The following is a 15748-nucleotide window of genomic DNA, read 5'->3' as shown; positions in this document are numbered from 1 at the left end:
ATGTGCTTGACACAATGGATGGATGTATGGATTGTGATAAGACTTTTATGAGCCCCCAATAAAATGATTTTAAAGAAAACACTATGGTCACATTCTCTTTAAAAGAAGGCTTAACATTTAATTTGTATAATGTTACATACGTGTGTGCACTGTGTGTATATGCATATAAACATATGTATAATTAGATGCAAAAGTAAATATTCATAAAATAGTTTGAAGCATAAAAGTCTTAAGATAAATTTCTGTGTGGTTGGTAGCATGGAAATTCAGGCACCAGGGGAAAAAAACAAAAGGAAAGTTGTTATATTTCTAAGCATTAAAAAAAATACTTTTAGACATTTAAAAAAATCGATTCTATCAAGTATATTAACATTATGGTACTTAAGACTCTATGAGAATCTTATAAAATAGTAATAGAAGTTTTCATTTAAACGTCATGAGAAAGAATACCTTTTGCTATGTTTGAAACTTGTGGTTACAAAATGGATGTTTACTTGAAAATACGAAAGGAACGTGCAGTGCCAAAAAAAATATTTTAGGATATGTGAGCAAGAATGTTTTAAAATACAGGAACATGCTTATGCTCTATGTGAGGGTACTAAGAGAGGTCCTGCTGTGTTCACGAGTTCTTAAGAGCCAAATCTCATTCACTAAAGGACCTTTCTGGGCTGAAGCCAGGGTCTAGCGATGAGCTAAAAGGCAAATATTTAAACGCAAACATCCATGGTTAGGTAACTCTCTAAGATATGCTTAGGTATGTGTCACCATTAGACTTTAAACTACAAACAAAGAACTCCCTCTCTTTGAGCATCAAATTCCTGCGGAAGAAAATGCTTGCCATATCGTTTTCACAAGGTTGCTGGTTCTATCTCATGTATATATTATAGACATTTTATGAACACGTTTGCTTCCATATACATCAAGAAACATGAAGGTGCTTTGGAAAAGGAAAAGAAAAGTGAAAGATAATGGGGATTTTCCACAAATTTTTTAATCCCCCGTGTATATCATCTATCTATCTGTCTATATATATGTATGTATATATATATAATGAAAGTCTATGGATTTATTGATTGTGTAGTTCCTGCACACCTGAAGCCTTTAATTTTGGAACAGTCCTATCATAAAATCCATTTTCACACACCCCCACCACCACACACACACACACACACTGCAGGGCAAATCATGATGGGAGCACAGCAGAGCATCAAGGGAAGCAAAGTCACAAAGTCTCCGAGGCATCCTGATAAGTAAACTTCCGACTCGGGGCAGTACTTGACACCTCGTTAGACCTGGTTGGAAGACATTCGTAAAAGCCAGCAGAAAGAACTGGAAATAAATATATCTATCAGGATAAACAATTCCGAGGAGAAAGCAATGGGACTGACGGTTCCTGTGGGACACGGGAGAGGAGGAGGCAGGGGAAAGGGAGTGTGGAGCCAGCAAACTCAGGGACAAGGGAACAACAAGCTGATGGTGCCCAGCTATTAAAAGATATATCAACTGGGGTCTTAAAGGCTTGAAGTTAAATCTAGCAAGGAAGCAACAAAGCCCATATGGAGGAAGCACACCAGCCTGTGTGATCACATGGTGTTGATGGGATCAGGTATCAGAAGACCAAAAACAAACAAATAGATCAATGTGAAGGAGACAGTCAGAGTGGAGCCCCAAAGCCTGTCTGTGGCCAATTGGCCCCTCACAGAAGGGTCACACAGAAGGGATGATTTAGCCAGGGTGCAGTTTAGCACCAACAAAACACACAACATTCCTTGGTTCTTTAATGCTTCCTCCCCACCACTATCATGACGCCAGTTTTACCTTACAAATCCTGCTAGACCAGAATATGTACATAGGTAATGATCAGAGCTTTCAACACACAGAAGCCAGGACAGATAAACCCCTCAGAAACAGTAATACGAACAGCAATACAAGGGTATGGAGAGAGGGAGGGAGGGAACCGTTAGCGATGATGGATGTATAACACACACACACACACAGACACACACACACTCCTAGGGGGATGAAAAACAGAAACGTGGGTGAAGGGAGACAACGATCAGTGTGAGATATGAAAATAATAATAATTTATAATTTATCAAGGGGTCATGAGGGTGGGGGAAGGAGGGGAAAATAGGCACTGATACCAAGGATTCAAGTAGAAAGAACATGTTTTGAAAATGATGGTGGCAGCATATGTACAAATGCGCTTGATATAATTGATTTATGGATTGTGATCATTTCTATAAAAGCCCCCAGTAAAAATTTTTTTAAATCAATTTTAAAAGTTATTTAAACAGAATTGACTTGTAAATTTGAGTTTAAATGCTTAACTACTGGGGTTCCATGAAGTGAGGTATTAAATGCTTTTTGAGATATTTTTAAAGTTCCTATCATGGAAATGCTCACTGCAGTGCACTACTGACTGAAAGGAAAAAAATCAATCAATAAAAGAGATTAATTTCATATTCACCTGGATGCAAAACTAATGGTAATGATAACTGTTAGGAAAATCAGTTCTGTTGATAATAATGTCTTTCCTAACTGAACTCTGTCTCCCCTTACCTTCTCAGGCAGTATATGGTGCTGGTTCCCTCCCTGCTCCACACTGAGACTCCAGAGAAGGGCTGTCTCCTTTTGAAGCACCTGAATGAGACGGTGACTGTCAGCGCTTCCTTGGAGTCGGTCAGGGGAAACAGGAGCCTCTTCACTGACCTCACGGTAGAGAAAGACCTGTTCCACTGTATCTCCTTCACTGTGAGTACCACTGTTTGACTTAGTGCGCTCTGTTCTGTTGAGGATCTAGGGTTCAGACAAGGAGAGGCTTTGAGAGGCTAAGGATATCAGGAAGGAATCTCAATATTGAAAGAAGTATAGCAAAAAGGAGCAGTGCGTGGCTTTCCAACCCTGGGAAAAGAAGCATTTATAGGCATATTAAAAATCAAATTCACTCTGAGCCTGCACACATGTAGAGAAAGTTGTATAGAATTTTACGTACGTGACTTACGAACGGATCACTGAAGACAAATGGGTGCATAAGCAAATGTGGTGAAGAAAGCTGATGGTGCCCGGCTATCAAAAAGTATAGTGTCTGGGGTCTTAAAGGCTTGAAGGTAATCAAGCGGCCATCAAGCTCAGAAGCAACAAAGCCCACATGGAAGAAGCACACCAGCCTATCCAACCACGAGGTGTCGAAGGGATCAGGTGTAAGGCATCATCAGAACAAAAAATCTTACCATAGTGAATGATGGGGGGAGTGCGGAGTGGAGATCCAAAGCCCATTAGTAGGCCACTGGAGATCCCCTTGCAGAGGGGTCTAGGGGAGGAGATGAGCTAGTCACGGTGCGATGTAACAATGATGAGAAATACAACCTTCCTCTAGTTCCTAAATGTTTCGTCCCTGCTCCCACTATCATGACTCGAATTCTATCTTGCAAGACTGGCTGGACCAGGGGAGGTACACTGGTACAGATAGGAACTGAAAATACAGGGAATCCAGGACGGAGGAGCCCTATAGGACCAGTGGTGTGAGTGGCAAAACAGGGAGGGTAAAGGGAGAATGGGTAGGGAAGAGGGAACCGATTACATGGAACTATGTGTGACCTCCTCCCTGGGGGACAGACAACCAAAAAGTGGATGAAGGGAGACGTCGGACAGGGCAAGATATGACAAAATACCCATTTATAAACTATCAAGGGCTCATGCGGGAGGGGGGAGCGGGGAGGGAGGGGAAAAATGAGGACCTAATGTCGGGGGTTTGAATGGAGAGAAAATGTTTTGAGAAACGATGTACAAATGCGCTTTACACAATTGATGTGTGTATGGATTGGGATAACAGTTGTATGAGCCCCTAATAAAATGTTAAAAGAAAAAAAAAAAAAGAATTTTATGTACGTGACTTAAAACAGTCCAGAAATGATGTTTTCTAAATGTGGATGCATTAGGGAAGAAATACTTCAAAATAAAAGTCTTGAGTTTCCTTCTCAACAGTTTTACAACAGTCACCATTTCATACGCAGCATGAAAAACAACCGTCGCCTAAAAGTACATATCACAAATCTTTAGCAGACGAAATTTTCTTTGATATCGCCTTCATTAACTGTTCTCTCCCCAATATATTACAAAACGAAATAAAAGATTGTAACAGCCACCCCCAAAAATCAACTTAATACTCAAAGAAAAAAATGCTGTTCCCAACAAAACCAACAGAAAGCATGTGCTAAGCAAGGAAAGAATGTGATTTAAAGGTCAAACGAAAAGATCATGAATAAAGCAAATTCAGCCCAAGGTCAGCAGGAGCCACCAGTGGTGGGTTCCTAAAAACTCACCACCTCTAAGGGTAATAGAGAGGGGGAGTAGTCAGATGTAATCTTTCAGGGCAAATCTAATATAGCTCAGAGCTTTGTACAGGTGTTGAAAATAAATTTCATCAGGTCACAAGTTCAGATTGTGAATAAGATCCTTCTCTACTACAGCTGGGGTGCCCCCTTTCTATAGAATCTCCACCCTGGTCCCAGAGAGCTGAGTGAGCCAGAGCAGCACCCTGCCCCCTTAGGCAACGTGAGCCTGAGAGGTCACTTACTCAGAGTAGAAACCAGTTATATTCGTGAATGGAAATCAGGTTGAGAACTGGAGGGATCGCTTGTGGTTTATTTGCTACCCTCTTTAGTAATTGCGGCAACACTGAAAATTGTACTCCCCTGAAAATCTACCAGCCACCGCCATTGGATTTTGATTGTCCCCCATGTTCCCACCCTTTCATCTGATTGGTGCTTTTTCCCAGAGAGGTGGAGCAGACCCTTGAAGAGTCTGCAGACCCTGGAGGTGACTCAGACCCTTGGAGTTCACTCTTTTAATAGGAAATCACTACTGTTTTTTGAAACGACAGAGGTCATTTCAAAAAGAAAAAGGAAACGTACCTTACAGGAGGCAATAAGAAGAAGTATAGCAATTAAGGGGCTAGCCTCCTTATGTGCTTTCTAAGTACGTTCTACTGAAAATGGTAGGAATTACCCAGAGCAAATGTCCAGAAGTGCTTCAGCATTGCCCGTGTGGTGTGCAGATAGCCTACCTTCAATAAAATATTCTCATTTTCTTTCTCATAGTCTTAAGACCGATGTCTGCCTTGCCCTTTTTGGTAGGTCACATTGACTTGGAAGGTTTCAGTGTAAAAGGGAATCACTCCTGTATCGGTTGAGCTATCTGGAGATGTGAGTCTCATTTGTGCCTTTTCTTACGGATGCACTTTCCTCCGTCTTGGGTTGTAAAATGACAAAATCCATTCCTATCCCTGTTGACTTTAACTGGCAGGAAGAAGGAGAGAAGTTAAATGAAAAGGGTAGGAGCTGCAGAGAGAAGTGGAATAGGAATCGGGGGAGAAGACTGACTGGTTTCTCAGGCTATTTCTCACATTTCAGATCCCCAAATCTACAGCCAATGAAGAGATAATGTTTCTCTCTGTCCAAATAAAAGGACCAACCCATGAGTTCAAAAAGAGGACCAGAGTGGCTGTTAAAAATGAAGACAGTTTGGTATTTATGCAGACAGACAAACCCATCTACAAACCAGGACAGACAGGTAGGAAGGGGCCTACAGTTGGGAATCAAAAACTATTCTTTCCCTGCCTACTCCCCAGCCAAAGTTCCTACAATTCCAATGTCTTAATATCTTGTCTCACTGGGCCATGGGCCTGGTGTAGGTTTTCTGGTGCTCATGGGAAATATTTCTGTTTTAGTGAATTTTCGCGTGGTCTCATTGGATGAAAGTTTCCACCCGCTGAATGAGTTGGTGAGTCTCATATTATCCACCCCAAAAATCATATTATCTGTATAAACATCTGTATAAACTGGGAGCCTATTATTGGTTTTCTTATTCTATAGAACAGGGCCAGAAAAAATCTGGCATCACCGACAGTCATTTCTGGGATTAGGAGAGTGTAAGATTCTCATGTAAAAGGTTATCCAGGATCTACAAAGGAATTACTTTTCTATCTTTTCTACCTTAATGCTGTCAGTCAGTTGTCACAAGTTTAAACAACTTTAGGTAGTTTTCAAAGAGGCAAATTAGCAGTACATATCCCTGGAGTGCTGGTGACCCAAGGCTTAAACCAGTGGTTCTCAACCTGTGGGTCGCGACCCCTTTGCAGATCAAATGACCCTTTCACAATGGTTGCCTGATCCGCAACAGTAGCAAAATGACAGTGATGAAGTAGCGATGAAAATAATTTTATGGTCAGGGGGTCACCACAACAAGCGGAACTGTGTGAAAGGGTTGCGGTATTGGGAAGGTTGAGAACCACTGACAAACACTTGACTGCTAACCAAGAGGAAAGAAATTCAATCCAACCTAGTGGATTCATGGAGAAATCCTCACACTCTGCTTCTGTCGAAAAGTACAGCCGTGAAAACCCTGTGGAGTCCGTTCTACTCTGTCACCTGGGGTCACAGAGAGTCAAAATCAGCTTGAAGGCAATTAGCAATCTATTCAATAACAAGCCAGCTAAAGCACTTTTGTTTGAATAACTTCTCAAAGATTTAGACAATTTCTAAGCACAGCCATCAAAACTCTATTATGAAGTGAGATGTGGATAATCAATGTTTGATCCTCATGTCTATTATGATAATAAATAACTCTTTCTATGTAGACATTCAATATACATCTTACTTTTCCCTCCCAAAGCTGCTTTATCACCATGTTTTCTTAACCCAACATGAGGAAATTCTTTGCTTGTAGTTCCTAAGGTAAAGTATCATGGAGTAATTCTTGCTTCTTCACACCCACATCCATTTCATTAGGAAAAAAATGTGCTGGCTAGAAAGCTATATATGCAGACTACCACTGATCGTAGTCAGCATCATGTCTAAACGAGACTGTTGCAATAACCTTGAAACTGCTCCCTCAGCTTATATTTTCATTTCTCTATCTAAAATCAAATACCTCACCTAACACTCTACTGACTTCCCTGCCTTTACTTTTCTTCATAACATTTAACACACCAGAGATGGCTAAAGATAGATAGAGATAGATAGCTGATTGCCATAGAGTGCATTCCAACTCATAGTCTCCCCGTGTATGTCCCAGTAGAGTTATGCCCCATGGGGTTTTCAGTGGCTGATTGGGGGGAACTAGATCACCGTGTCTTCTTTCTGAGATGCCTCTGGGTACACTTGAATTGCCACCTTTTGGTTAGCAGACAGGTGTTTAGCTATTTGCACCACTCCGGGACTCCAACTATAAAGACATGGACATTGAGATGGCTTTTCCCTCTTCTTCTCTGTCCCACTATCTCTGCCATCAAGCTGATTCCAGCTCATAGAGACTCTATAGATTCTATACGTAAAGGCAGACCTGCCCTTGTGAGTTTCCGAGATCGTAACTTTTTATAGGAGTAGAAAGCCTTCTCCCTCTCTCGCAGAGCCGATGCAGTGAGTAGCCCACTGGGTAACCACTATGCCACTAGGGTTCCTCTAAAACATAAGCTCCATGAGGGCAGATATTTTGTTCTTTTGTGTATAACTATATTTCCAGTATTCCCAGTATATAACCATGCATGCTCAACACTTTATACATATTTGTTTTTCAAAGTGAATAAGTATTGACAGAAGAGCTATTCCCATCACTCCTTATTCCTAGAATGGTTGAAGAATTGTTATCCATATTAATAATTAGATCTGACCATGTCACTGATAGTTCAGTTAATGTTTATCTCTTAATTTGTAAAAGTGCCTAAGGAGGAATGCTCTTCCATGGAATGCTGTAAGGACTTACATCATGTTAGTACACTTCATTCCTAAGGAACGGCAGTACACATATGTATCTGTCGCAGATGGCCTACTAAGTTCTTAATATTATTTATTAATTGTTCAATATGGACTAATTAAAAATTCTGAGAAATTTAGCCTTATTTTTCTGCGTTTTACTACAAATAGATTTATTCTACGTTGAAGCTGATTTGCTTATAAGTTAGAACAATTCTAAATTCTTTTATTTCCCCTTTGTCTTTCAGATTCCACTAGTATACCTTCAGGTAAGCAACATGAAGTTTTCCATAGTTAAAGAGAAAGCAATACCTTTAAGACAATGCTTCTCCATTCCCTCTGTCCATAATCGAGGGATAGAAGGAAGAGGTCACTAAACAGAGTGCATTTGGTGAGTTGAGCGTAGAAGGTCAAAGGTCAAAGGCCTGACTTGAACAGTTAAAGCTTGCAAAAGATTCCCCCTATCACGCATTTTGGGCCTGGTCTGGTATCCGAAATCTTTTGTTTTGCAGGTTGTATTGTTTTGTTTGGTGTTGGATTGTACACATTATGGGGTATCTCTGGAGTGTTATGTCATCGGGGTCACCCTCTTGAAGTTGCAGTCATTGTTTTTTCATTTTTTGGTGTATGAACACCCGGACTCATGAACCCATAGAGTCAGCAAGTAGAATAAGGGGTTTAGGGAGAGAGGGGTACAGAGGTGGTGGCAGGGTGAAGGGGTCCATAAAGAAAAAGAATGTTTGGAAACTGATTGTGGTAGTCAATGCACAATTCTGCATGGTTAAATGTGGTTGAACTATGGAATTATTTGATATATGTATCAATCCCAATTAATATAAATAAATTAATGAGGACATAAAGATTTTTTTTAATTTTTAAAACAAAAAAAAAATTTTAATGCTGTTATTGAGATGTTCCTTTCATATCCCAGAAATTTCATTAAGGAGAACTCTTCAAAGTCTCACAATAAGGCTGAATGATTCTAATTCTTTTCCTTCTCCCAGTACCCACACTATCCCATCTGTTCTCTGTCTGAATACCAAGAGTTTCATTCATTCCTTTCATCATCTCGAATGCTTACAAGCCATTTATAAGTTACAATTAATTTATCTATAGGACCCTAAAGAAAATCGCATCACCCAATGGCAGAATGTCAAGTTAGAGACCGGCCTCAAGGAGTTGTCCTACTCCCTCTCCTCAGAGCCCTTCCAAGGCTCCTACAAACTGGTGGCACAGAAGGAATCAGGCAAAAGGGTAGAGCACCACTTCACCGTGGAGGAATTCGGTACGGATTATGGCCAGTTGGGCAGCATGGTTTCTTTGTATTTCAACTTGTTGGCTCTAGAACGTGAGCGCAATTCGAAGAAGTCCTCCCCTTTCCCTTGGGAAAGAATGCGTTTGGAGCTTACTCAGTTATATATACCCCCAATAAGGGTCATTGATGTATTGTGAAATATCCAGCGGCATAGAGGTTTGTTAATGTTCATAACAATATTTAATCTCAAAAATGTAAACCTCCTTGTTTTCATGTGCCTTCCATAATTCTTCAGGTTACTGTGACCATTCACAGTCCTTCAACCAGGATCTCCATTAAGTAAAGATTGATACATTGAGAAGTAGAGCTGCATTTTCAGAGCCCTAAAATAGCATCCGGGAATTGTTACAGACAGCCTGAAAATATTAACTTCCCCAAAGTTAAAAACCAATCACAAAATCCTTTCTCTCATCTACAGTCCTTCCCAAGTTTGAAGTACAAGTAAAAATGCCAAAGGTAATCACTATCTTGGAAGAAGAGCTGAATATATCAGTATGTGGCCTGTAAGTTGATTGTTTTTCATGTTATGTTGTTGTTGTTTTATTTAAATCTTTGGGGGAGAATTCAATAAAGAAATTCACCAGTTGGGATATTTTAGCTAGTTCCTCTGGGACTCATGATGGTACAAATACCTTAAACACTTGGGAGCACCCCACCTCTAGAATTCCCTTCTTCTGTTGCCTTCCTAGTCTTCCTTCTTATTTTCTCTTATGCTCTTACTACCGTTGCTATCATGGGTTGGAGAACTGTTCCTAGAAAAGATCTGTTTGCAGGATTACTTCTGAAAGTGACAAAGTTAGCTGCATACACAACAACGGCTCATATTGGAGGGTAGTGACCCCCTTCACCAAAATAATAGTCAAATATTAAGGAGATAATGAACGCATGGTTGTATAGGAAATTCAATCAGAAGCAATAAAATAAATCATTTACCCATATGTACTGGTGTATAAGCTGAGTTTTTCAGCACATTTTTTATATAGTTGTTGTGGTAAAATTAGGTGCCTTGGCTGATATTTGGGTTGGCTTATACTCGATTCTTGGCCTATCATGTATAATGGAAACAGAACTTGCATTCTGGATTTGTAGAAATTAGCATATAACCCAAATCTCATCTACTCAAATATTTACCTCAGGCATGTCACATCCCTCTCTACTCTGCCATTTTTATTGGGGAGACTGAAGATTCTCTCTCAGTATGATCTCTTCCAACCTTGAAAATCCATATATCCAAGATCTGATTCTTTCATCAGCCCCGACAGCCCAGCTGTATCACTAAAGTCAAGAGCTTTAAAATGATCCATTTTAACTCAGTACATGATTTTCTAGAGATATAATTTTTACAAAAACAAACAAAATTATAAACCGTAAAAAAAAAAAGAAAAATTAAAAAGGATAATGTAGTACCTTCCAGCACAGTACACTGGAGAGTTCTGTAAGGAGGAGATATTTACTCATTTCACTATGCCCTCAAACAGGGAGCCCTCAATGGTGCAGAAATGAGAGCGTGAATATACTTTTGGTACATGGAAAATATACATAAGTAGAAAATGAGGATGTTCAATGTTTGCTTTGGTTCATTTGGCAACGTTTTCATGACAGATATACCTATGGAAAGCCCGTCCCTGGACGTGTCACTGTGAGCACGTGCAGATCATATGGTAGCCCCTCTCACTGCTACGGGGAAGAGTCGCAGGCACTCTGTGAGAAATTCAGTGGGCAGGTAAGTGAAGGATAGAAGGCTTCGTTTTAGGGTTCACACTAGAAGAATTGTTGCTAAGCAGTGAGTTGCAAAATGGAACTTAGAGAATAAACTGAAAGAAAATTCTCTGCTACCTGTTGTGATTTTTATTTTTTAATCAATGACTCAGAACAATCGTAATTCCTTGCTACTTATCACTGTCCAGTGTGGTTGTTCTTGGTCAGTCAAGCACCCAAAATGGTGAAAATTCAGCTATTTCCAATACTTACGCTCAAAGACTCCTTGGGGGTCCACTTCTATGAAGGAAGGAGAAGAAACATACAACTCTCAACCACCTTTCTTTGGAGGGGAGCGGTGCTGCGCTCCCTCTATGACAAGAACATGTCACTTGTCCCCACCTAGATGTCAAAGACTGAGAAAGCAGTTTGGGGGTGTGCAACCACTTCACAGGCATAGGTATATAGTGTGGGAAGGGGGCCCAGGGCATGGTGAAGAGTTAGCTGTCTGCTACAGCAAACTTATCCAAATATTTTCAATGGACCTCTTATCGCATTCATTTTAGGGAACTTGAGATATTAAGGAGTACAGTTATAAGCCAGATGTTGTTCTGAGATGAGATCATAATTAGTCCCTAGTGACTATTTATTATGTTCTCATCACAGAAAATCTCTACATCATGTTCTCTGGAAGTTCCTAAGTGGTGCAAAGTATTAACAAGCCTGACTACTTACCAGAAGTTTGAAGGTTCAAGTCACCCAGGGGTGTCTTACAAGAAAGCCCTGACTAAAAAAAAAAAAAAAAGAAAGCCCTGACTTCTTAAAGTAGATACTTCTTTAAAATCAGGCGCTGGACAGCTTTGAACTGCAGCTCCGCTCTGATACGCAGGTGCTCACTATGAGTTGGAGTTGATTCCTTGCAAACGGACATTTTTTAAAGTTCTTAAATATGTATATACCACTATTGTATATTCATTATCATAAGTATGATTTTTTGGAAATATTTTCCTTTCCAGCTAAACAGCCATGGCTGCTTTTCTAGACAAGTAAATGCTAAAATCTTCCAATTGAAGAGGCAAGGGTATGAAATGAAACTTCAAGTGGAGGCCAAGATCAAAGAAGAAGGAACAGGTTTGTATAGCACATCCGTATAGCAGAACTATAGCCACTGGATTTTTTTTTTCTTTGCCAAAGTAGGTATTGAAAGAGAGTGGGTCATAGAGGAGGACCATATTGCCCAAAAAAGAACATTTGGGGTTTTTTTACCCCTCTTTCTTTTTTTCTTTTTTAGAGCTGGAATTAACTGGGACTGGGTCCAGTGAAATTACAAGAACCATAACCAAACTCTCATTTGTGAAAGTGGATTCGAACTTTCGGCAAGGCATCCCCTTTTCTGGACAAGTAAAGTATTTTGCCTTTCGCCTATCCAACTGTGTTCTAGGGCCTCATCTGCTTAACATAGCTTAACATGTGTTCTGCTGAAAACATACCTGATTAATGCTGTTGATTAATACAACCGAAGTTTTAAAACCACACAAAAAATAAGTCCGTGCCTCGGTAAATTTGTCATGAAATCTAGAAAACCGTTCTAAATTTCAATCAAAATTGAAAGACTTTGTCTTGTTTTTATTTTTGAAACAGAGTTTTGTGATGTCACTCAATCTCCTTTTCATGATTTACCAGGCAGTCTCGGTGTTTATCATACTTTCCTGTGAGAAAAAAAAAGTCATGGTGGTCATCTACATTAACCTTCCAACACAAACTATCTAGTCTAATAATCTAGGGCTTCTATAACGGAAACCATAAGTGGGTTTATGGTTAGCATTACCAAGCAAATTTAGCAAGCAAATTAATTTTCTCACAGTCAGGGTGCCAGCTCTAAAGGGAAGACTCTTTTTCTCTGCCTCTCTTGTGGAAGGTTTTGTGTCTTTTCAGTTCTACTGTGCTGTTCCTTAGCCGTTTTCATATATACAGTGGCTAGAGATGCTCATCGGAGAAAGCATTGGCTATGGCTCACTTGTGCATTTTTTTAATAATTCAGAACACTAACTCATAAAAAGTTAATGGTGTGTCACAAAATAATTATGCTTGCAGCTCAAATAAATTAATGCATTAAAAAGTTGTCATTACTAACATGACCCTCATGATCTGTGGCTATCCAAGGGTTATAAACGAAAATGACACAGCATTTTCAAAATATCCAGAGAAGACCTTGTCAGGTAACCCTTATTATCATCCTCATCACTCTCTACCCCTTTGCAGTGATTTATTTTCTTTTTAGGATTAATTACTAATAAATAGCTATATCTAGATAGATAGATATCTATTACAACTACTGTATTGGTGTATATCGATGTGCATTAGATATTAATCATTTACCATCTGTGTCTTTCACTAGTCTGTAATGTATGATGATAGCGATTTTGTTTTTCACCCTGCTGTAACCACAGTGCCTGAAACGGTGTCTGACCCATAGAAAGCACTCAGCAATGTTTGTGGTAAAAAGATTATTATCCATATAACCAATCCGCTGCTTTTCATCTTCAGGTACGCCTAGTAGATGGGAAAGGTGTCCCCATGGCCAATAAACTAATCTTCATACATGCAGATGAAGCTAACCACCACTCCAACGCTACCACTGATGAGCATGGTTTGGCACAGTTCTCCATCAACACCACCAGCATTACGGGTACCACTCTCAATGTCCAAGTAAGTTTGAAGGAAATTATCAATGACATGAAGTAACTGGAAACGAGGTGGCAACAGAAAAAGTGATTAAATTTCTAAATTGTGTTTAATCCTAAAGAGGGGGGAAAAATGAACACCTAGAAATTGAAAATCAATTTTAAGGTCAACTTTGACAAAAGTTAGAAGGGGAATGGCTAAAAGTACAAGTTAAATAATCAAATAAACAAATAAAAAGCCTGGCTTAAAACTCTATGTGAAGGGAAAATAACTAAATCTCTTAATTTCCTTATCTGCTACATGGGTGTGATGTTAGTACCCACCTCACGAGACTGCATGAGTTTGTCATAAGACTTAAATGATATAATACATACTAACATGGTTAGTAAGCCCCTTTCAACTGTGACATAATATTACAAAAGGTCATTTTCACATCATCAAGAATGCGTGTTCTATGAATTAATATTCTTCCTCTATGTTTCTCTTGATGATTGCCTTATCTTCAGATGGCTGTTAGCCATACATGGACATGGAGCCTATGAGGTCTCTATGAATCTGCATCACCTCAATGACAGTGGGGTTGGTTTGTTGGCCAAGTTGATTCTGAGTCATATCGACCCTAGATGGCAGAGTAGAACCACTCCTTAGGGTTCCTGAGATGGTAAATCTTTATAGGGGGAGACAGCCTCTTCTTTCTCCCGAAGAGTAGCTGATGGGTTTGAACTGCTGACTCAGCAGATGGAATCCCAATACTTAACTAGGACTCCTTGAGGGAGGCTTATCCCCATATAAATTGGGCATAAAAAAATCCCCTAGCTCTTAGAAAGTTTCATGGTGGTATAAAGAAGAGATATGGGATATATTTTATTTATTCTTCTTGAAATAGGTGGCACGAAAGTCCATATCTCCAATAACCCAAAATTCAGTTTTCACTTTTATATTTTATTGGGGACTCTTACACCTCTTATAACAATACAAGCATCAACTATATCGAGCACTTTGTACACACTGTATGTTGCCATAATTATTTTCTAAACATTTTCTTTCTACTTGAGCCCTTGGTATCAGCTCCTCTTTTTTTTGTTCCCTCTCCCACCCTCATGAACCCTTGATAAATTATAAATCATTATTATTTTCATATCTTACACCATCTGCTGTCTCCCTTCACCCACATTTCTGTTGTTCGTTCCCCTAGGGGTTGGGGGAGAAGTCATACAGCAATCATTGTGCTCAGTTCACCCTTTCTCCCCTACTTCCATTATTGTTCCTGAGGGGTTTATCTGTCCTGGATTCTGTGTGTCAAGAGCTCTTATCTGCACCAGTGTATATGCTCCAGGCTACCCGGATTTGTAAGGTGGAACAGGGGTCAAGATAGTGGGGAGAAGGAAGCATTAAAGAACTAGAGGAAGGTTGTGTGTTTCATCGGTGCTGTACTGCACCCTGGCTGGCTCATCCCTTCCTTATGACTCTTCTGTGAGGAGATGTCCAATTGTCTACACATGGTCTTTGGGTCTCCACTTCAACCCACCTCATTCCCATCGACATGATTGTTTGTTTTGTGTCTTCTGATGCCTGATACCTGATCCTGTCAACATCTTGTGAGCACACAGGCTGATGTGCTTCTTCCATGTGGGCTTTGTTGCTTCCCTGCTAGATGGCCACTTGTTTAATTTCAAGCCTTTGAGACCGCAGATGCTACATCTTTTAATAGCCGGACACCATCAGCTTTCTTCACTACATTTGCTTATGCGCCCATTTTGACTTCAGCAATCATGTCAGGAAGGTGAGCATCACAGAATGCCAGGCTATTAAAACAAAGTGTTCTTGCAACTGAGGAAGGACTTGATTAGAGGCCCAATGTCCTTCTGCTACCTTGATACTTAGCGTATAAATATATGTAGATAGACCTATATCCCTATTGCTATTTATTAATATATATATATGCATTCCTATACTTAGACTTCTATAAATGTCTTTTGCCTCCTAGTTCTTTCCTCTATTTCCTTTCACTTTCCTCCTTTCCCACTATCATGATCAACCTTCATTTGGCTCTCAGTAATTCCTCTTGACTACATTGCACTTGATCAAACTCCACCAGGCATTTTACACGCTCCTTGCCATTGACTTTAGATCTCTTGTTGTTCCCTTGTCTCTGTGTTTGTTAGTTACCCCCTCCTTTTACCCCAACTTCCCTCTTCTTCCTGTCCCCCCAGAACTGTGAGTCCCATTGTTTTCTCCTCAGGATTGTTTATCTTGCTTATGTTATATAGATAGACATAAACAAAAAAGAAGAAGA

The 15748-nt window shown here is 39.9% G+C and overlaps 1 protein-coding gene across 2 annotated transcripts in view; it reads left to right on the top strand.

The window, feature by feature from the left end:
• Positions 1-15748, top strand: part of LOC101653536 (alpha-2-macroglobulin) — a 66068-nt gene that overhangs the window by 4020 nt on the left and 46300 nt on the right. For both annotated transcript variants that reach the window (XM_045290518.1, XM_045290517.1), the window contains exons 2-11: positions 2571-2754; positions 5415-5574; positions 5732-5784; positions 8003-8023; positions 8871-9039; positions 9488-9572; positions 10672-10792; positions 11784-11898; positions 12059-12168; positions 13315-13476. In XM_045290518.1, coding sequence (XP_045146453.1) covers positions 2571-2754; positions 5415-5574; positions 5732-5784; positions 8003-8023; positions 8871-9039; positions 9488-9572; positions 10672-10792; positions 11784-11898; positions 12059-12168; positions 13315-13476 — 1180 coding nt within the window. The remainder of the gene's footprint in view (positions 1-2570; positions 2755-5414; positions 5575-5731; positions 5785-8002; positions 8024-8870; positions 9040-9487; positions 9573-10671; positions 10793-11783; positions 11899-12058; positions 12169-13314; positions 13477-15748) is intronic.

The sequence above is a fragment of the Echinops telfairi genome, unplaced genomic scaffold (genome assembly GCF_000313985.2).
Source record: "Echinops telfairi isolate 266 unplaced genomic scaffold, ASM31398v2 ScPeMD7_40;HRSCAF=151, whole genome shotgun sequence".
Lineage (NCBI taxonomy): Eukaryota > Metazoa > Chordata > Mammalia > Afrosoricida > Tenrecidae > Echinops > Echinops telfairi.
Note: the sequence above shows the minus strand (reverse complement) of the source record. Positions and strands in the feature narration are given on the sequence as shown.